This window comes from Galeopterus variegatus, unplaced genomic scaffold, assembly GCF_000696425.1.
Source record: "Galeopterus variegatus unplaced genomic scaffold, G_variegatus-3.0.2 Scaffold10229, whole genome shotgun sequence".
NCBI lineage: Eukaryota > Metazoa > Chordata > Mammalia > Dermoptera > Cynocephalidae > Galeopterus > Galeopterus variegatus.
The window spans coordinates 81,536-84,826 of NW_007736340.1; the positions used below are offsets into that span (position 1 = coordinate 81,536).

Sequence of the window (3,291 nt, forward strand, 5' to 3'; positions counted from 1 at the left end):
TCAGCAAAATTAAAAAAAGCCTAGTGATGATTCCCTTAGACTTTAGGCTGGAATCCTCACTCTTGGGGATCTGGAATTGAAACAGGAGACAGACATCAAGAGAAGAGCATCGTGATTTTTGGAATTATCAGTGTCACTTCAGCTCTTAAAGCCATTCTCTGCACAGGTTATTTCTCTAAGGACCTGAAAGATGTCTTTCATAGTTCTTGCTCCAAACCTGTGGGTCTGGAAGCGTGGTTAGCAAAGAGCCATTAATACGGTGAAGAAATGTACCCAGCCGAGAAGTTTTACCTCAGTCATGCCTTCTGCTCTTTTCTCACAAGACCAAAGTCAGTTTCAGAACAATGGCTGGAGTCCTCTATAGGGAGCACTCCAGCAATTTAAGTTGGGACTACTCACATATCCTGCACCACTATGTACTGGTGAGGCACAAGCCCATCAATCCCATTGTGCCTTCCTTCCCACCAGTCCTCAGACGCGCGGTGATACAGCAGCAAGGAGGCACCCTTCTTGAAGGACAGTTCTCTGGCAGTCCGCCCCGCATAGTCAAACTTGGCAATTGCTTCGATTGGCTCACATTCTACAAAGAACACACCAGAAAATGTGAGGGACAGAGGTGCTAGGAAGGAGCGATGCACTACCTGCAAGGTCCACATGAGGCTCTAGAAATAAACAAGGCCATTTCAATATCCAGACTGAACAGGGTAATAAACAAATCATCAAGGCAGGAGAAAATACAGGCTGCTTAAAGAGAGAGAGAAAAAAATTCTCTGCTGTCATCAGTTTTTCACTGAAGAAAACCTAGACATTGGAACTGAATTTCCACAGCCTCTTATTAGAGATATGACAGTCTAATAAAACTATTTTAAATTTTGCAATATGATATATAAAATCTCTCCTTGGGTTGCAATATCCTCTACACTTGCTCTAATATTATTTTGACATTGATGGGGTTTCCTTACAACATCTTACCACCATTTATAACATGAAAAAATCACTATTCCAGAAAACACTCGAAAGTTCATGTTTTATTAGCTTGTTTTTTTAAAAATCAAAAAATCACCACAATAAATACTATTTGGATACACTTAATTTCCTCATGAGCTTTTTTGGACACTATCAAATCTTCAAACTACCACCAACAGCAAGACAACTTTTTCTCTATTATCAGTAACAAATTTCAGATTTTTTTTTTCCTTTTTGTCTTTTTTTACTGACCGGTAACGGGATCGCAACCCTCGGTGTTGCGCCCGCACCGCGCTCAGCCAGTGAGCGGGAACCGGTCTCCACATGGGATCCGAACCCTAGGCGGGAGCGCCGCTGCGCTCCCAAGCAGCGCACTCTCCAGTGCGCCACTGGGCCGGCCCACAAATTTCAAATTTTAATTATGAAACAAACATACATTAGATGACCCTCTACCCAAATTAAAAGAGCAGATTCAAAAATTATGTTTTCTAGAGATCAAAAGATATTCAAGGGAATTATGGTGAGTGAAAAAACTGTATCATTCCATTTATATAGCATTCTTCAAATGACATAATTATAGCGACAGAGAAGAGATTAGTGGTTGTCAGAGGCTGGGGTGGGGGAGGTGAAGGAGGGAAGTGTCTGTGGCTATAAAGGTAGTAAGAGGGTTCCTTGTAAAGAACTGTTCTTTATCTTGACTAGGTTGTGGTCACACAAATCTATATGTGTGATTAAAATGTATAGAACTAAGTAAACCCACACACAAATGAGTGCTTGTGAGAAGTGGTGAAATGTGAATATGGTGGGTAGATTATATCGACATCAGTATCCTCGTTGTGACATTATACTACAGTTATGTAAGATCTCTCTATATTGTTTCTTACAACTGCATGCAAATCTACCATGATTTCAAAATAAAAAGGAAAAAAAAAAGATTTTGAACTCTAGGCCTAGAATTGAAATTCAGTTCTGATCTCATTCTGACCACAAATATTGAAAGTAAAAGGGACAAACAAAATAACTACAAGAGGTGCTTTCTGTGATTCAGCTTATTGCAAACAGCCCCTCAATCATGATCTTTTCTCCCCTCTCCCACCAACACCCATCCTCATCCTTGCTATCAACATAGGGGAGCAAACTTCTAATCAATAATAAATACAACTAAAAAGGGCCAAGGCAAGGGGTATATGTTTATAGAAATACATCTATACAATGAGCAATACCTCATTTGCTAAAAACTGAGCCTGTATTAGTTTCCAAGTACTCTAGAATATGTGCACACATAATAGGTTAAAACCTGCCTGTCAAAAAACCTTCAAGAAATTGTCTTCTATTTCCCTTGGTAACAAACTCTTTAAGATGGGTAGGTTTATTCTTCCCAAAGTTTACTGCAATATATTCAATATCTATTGTACTCATATGTAATTTCTGAGTAAGAAATTCTTAGATAGACAGCAGGGCTTTATCACTTGATAAATTAAAAGTGCTCAGGGGCATATAAGGCAAAAGCATAAAAATCAACAAACATATTGAAAAATCTTAGGTTTTACCTTATATGAAGGGCCTAGGTAAATTTCAGCTAAACTTTAAAGATAAAGACAAAGCAAAATGCTCCATCGTTTTGCTAGTGAATAATGTTTTAGGTGAGTAATATTTCATATCGCAGAACGACAACATTTTAACTGCATGTGGTATACCTCTTAGCAAAGTAGGTGTAAAACAACAGTTTAAGTCCATTAGCAATTGAGTATAAATTTTAGATCATATGTTAACACTCTGCTATTCCCTCCTACAATTATATTTTATAACACAATATAATTAGCAACTTTATTAAATATCTACAAGTCTGCTTCATAGAGGAGGGAATATATTTTTACATTTAAAGGGAATGACTTTATAGTTTGTTCTAGACTTGCAGGTAAAGAATAAATCCTGGTTGATCTGAGATGACAGATACCACAATTTCTACCCCAGTTCTCCCTGGGGGACAGAAATAAATATATACATGGAGGAATAAAGACATGGTAATTTATTAAAAATAATGACATATTAGTTTGTAAATTCTTGTGTAAACACACCCATATATTTATATTTGGTTTTACTAAAAATATTAAGATACCAGCTCGTGAAATAGTGTAGAATGTATAGTATGATACAGTATGCTATGTCAAAGGGAAACAAAGAGAGAACTATTGATGTTTTTTAGTGCCATTCAATCATACACTGTCAATGCTGGCCAAGGCTACTTAAGACTATTTAACAGATATATGCATAGCCTATCATTTCACAATCATGACCTCTATTATCACCTCTTTTTATTTTTTT

At 37.2% G+C, this 3,291-nt stretch overlaps 1 protein-coding gene across 1 annotated transcript in view; it reads right to left on the bottom strand.

Moving 5' to 3' along the window:
• SRGAP1 (SLIT-ROBO Rho GTPase activating protein 1) overlaps window positions 1-3,291 on the bottom strand; it is a 19,553-nt gene that overhangs the window by 8,414 nt on the left and 7,848 nt on the right. The window contains 1 exon segment of the mRNA XM_008594140.1: window positions 400-580. Coding sequence (XP_008592362.1) covers window positions 400-580 — 181 coding nt within the window.